The sequence below is a fragment of the Montipora capricornis genome, chromosome 9 (assembly GCF_036669925.1).
Source record: "Montipora capricornis isolate CH-2021 chromosome 9, ASM3666992v2, whole genome shotgun sequence".
Classification (NCBI taxonomy): Eukaryota; Metazoa; Cnidaria; class Anthozoa; order Scleractinia; family Acroporidae; genus Montipora; species Montipora capricornis.
Genome location: NC_090891.1, coordinates 43,664,181 through 43,666,680, shown reverse-complemented (window position 1 = coordinate 43,666,680; position 2,500 = coordinate 43,664,181). Strand labels below are relative to the sequence as shown.

The 2,500-nt window shown below is 38.4% G+C and overlaps 1 protein-coding gene across 2 annotated transcripts in view; it reads right to left on the bottom strand.

The window, feature by feature from the left end:
* The window catches only part of LOC138015327 (uncharacterized), a 43,912-nt gene that overhangs the window by 20,803 nt on the left and 20,609 nt on the right, over positions 1–2,500 (bottom strand). Inside the window, exon 1 of one of the 2 annotated variants that reach the window (XM_068862327.1) lies at positions 1,714–2,050. The exons of the other annotated variant lie outside the window; for it this stretch is intronic. Coding sequence (XP_068718428.1) covers positions 1,714–1,729 — 16 coding nt within the window. The 5' untranslated portion in view covers positions 1,730–2,050. Of the gene's footprint in view, positions 1–1,713; positions 2,051–2,500 lie in introns of those variants that run through there. 2 annotated transcript variants of the gene reach the window in all.

The following is a 2,500-nucleotide window of genomic DNA, read 5'->3' as shown; positions in this document are numbered from 1 at the left end:
GTGGTGAGAAAATTTGAAAAAATCCTGTATGTGAAGATACTGTAATATAAAGTAAATGTAATGTAAAATCTTTATTTAAACACGGTAAAGTCATCGGGAGTATAAAAATCAGGAATGTAAAAATTAGAAATAACCTAACTATCCTGAAAAAAAATGCAAAAACTAACTACAAACCTGTTTTTCATAAATGCCGTTTATACCCTAACATTACAAATGAAGATTAACTAATCGTTTAAATTGACTTAGAGATTTAGCTTCTCTCACATTACAGGGAAGGCTGTTCCAGAGGACTGCTCCGCTATAACTAAAGCTGTTTTTCATGAAATTAGTTCGCGGAAACGGGACAAATAGTTTGTTAACGGAGTCCTTCAGGGAATAACGCGTTTTATTTCGTTAAACAAATTTAGAAGATAAATATTCAGGAGGAAGACCATTTAAAGACTTGTAAATTGAAATTGAGTGCTCAATTCTTTCCAATCGAGTTGTCTAATTAAGCGGTTAGCATCAGCATCATAGCTAGAAAAGGTTAAGACGTGAGCGGGACACACAACAGCAGGATTGCAATAGTCGAAATGAGATTGAATTCGTGCATTGTGTATATAATGAAGAGTAAGTGGAGGGACAAACGGTCTAATTCTTTTTATTGCTCCCCTGCCGGAAGCGACCTTTTCAGATAATTTGCCACCGTAGATTTTCATCAATAAATATTTCAAGCGATTTACAGTTCATGTATATTGGACATGTGTGTTGAAACATGCACAATGCAGAGCAAATAAGAGAGTTGGAAATAAAATAAATAAGTAACTGATAAAATGACATGATGAAAAGAGGCGAAAATGACCCGCCGAATTACGTTCTGCTATTACGAATGAAATTATGAATAATTATGCACAAATTATCTTCGCAGCAAAATACATATCTCTTTCTTAACCAGTTACTCACGAAGGCGTTATTTTTTAATGTTCAATCGACTTGAAAAAGTTTTTATTGCTACTGATCTAAATATCGCAAGATACCTAGCCGGGATTAACTGCGAAATTTAGACAGGAACTTCTGTTGAGGGACATTTTTAGCTCTGCCTCAACCATAGGCAGCCCAAGTTCGCGTCAATAGAGAGCGTGTAATGATTACTTACTAGTGGGAAGACTATTTTCTATCCCCTCCCCCCCCCCCCCCCCCCTCCCCCCCCCCCCTCCCCCCCCCCGCTCACCGTTTCGGGAATTCCGTGTTAAACGAAGTTTCCCGAAACGGTAAAATAAGCACCAAAACGCACAAGAATACACCAGAGCTGAGTCAGTTTTATTCATTTTATTGAATAAACGTTAAATTGAGCGTTTTTTTAGGCTTCATAATCGACGGTATTTTATTTCCCATACAAAGTCTTATAACGCGTTCAAATTCTCAACGGCTGTCTTTAACCCAATACCGCTTGCACTCAAAGGTCATCTTCCCCCAAATAACACGCTCTCTAGTGACGTGAACTTGGGCTGCCTATGCCTTAACCATCTTTTTATCGCTTTTGTCTCAACTTTGTGTTTATGAGACACGCAAATAAGTTTTGTTCCATAATGCATAAATTATTTCAACTGAAAACGCGAATTAGGTTTCCGACTACTTATAAAATATCAGTGGTACAATAGATCGCACCGCACTTGCGATGAATGAGATGAAGCTTGTGATTCACTTGCGATGAAGCTTTTAAATGAGGCTTACCTGATCGAGTACTCATATGTGATCTGACTGCCCTGTCGAGGCCTCAGAGAGCATCAAAATTACAACTCGTACCAACAAAAATTCCCTGTACGGCAAACAAAGGAAGTTTTACACGCGATTATCTGTTTTGAATGGTAACTCATTACTGATAAGTATCATCACGTATCGCCTCTTAAGGATTCGTTCATGATTTGCATTCGAAGCATTAAAGCTGTTGACAAAAGGGAGTTTGCAAAGGGAAATATCAATATTCAATGGACCGATGCTCCCTTAGGCTAGTTGTTCTGAAATCTGCTCAGAACTAACCTCGGAACTGCGGACTAATCGACACTAGAGGCTGAAAATATTTTGTCTACACACTCACGACACCAATATTCACGACCACATATCCGATCGGCATAATATGCGAGGTCACAGCATTGTTACTGGTGACGTTTTAATGATTAAAAATGACACTTTCCCGTTTCCGGTTGACTCATTCACCTTTGTCATATCGCTCGCTCCTTTGCACGAAAACCAACTGTTGGCTGAGAAATAGAGTGAATTATCAAATAAATATGCCATTAGATAAGAGATTTGCTAGATATTTTGCGCTTTAATCTTTCAGATTTTGAGTGGTCATGCAGCAAACGTTTTAGCTAGGTAAACTCGACTTGCTGACAGTTTATCTCGGGAAACTGATTTTTCAAAATGTGACCAATTTTTCCCAAAGTAAATTTTATCGTCTGGAGCTTAGATATGTCATGGAAACAATAGAGACGTCTCCCATGACAGCTACCCCAATACC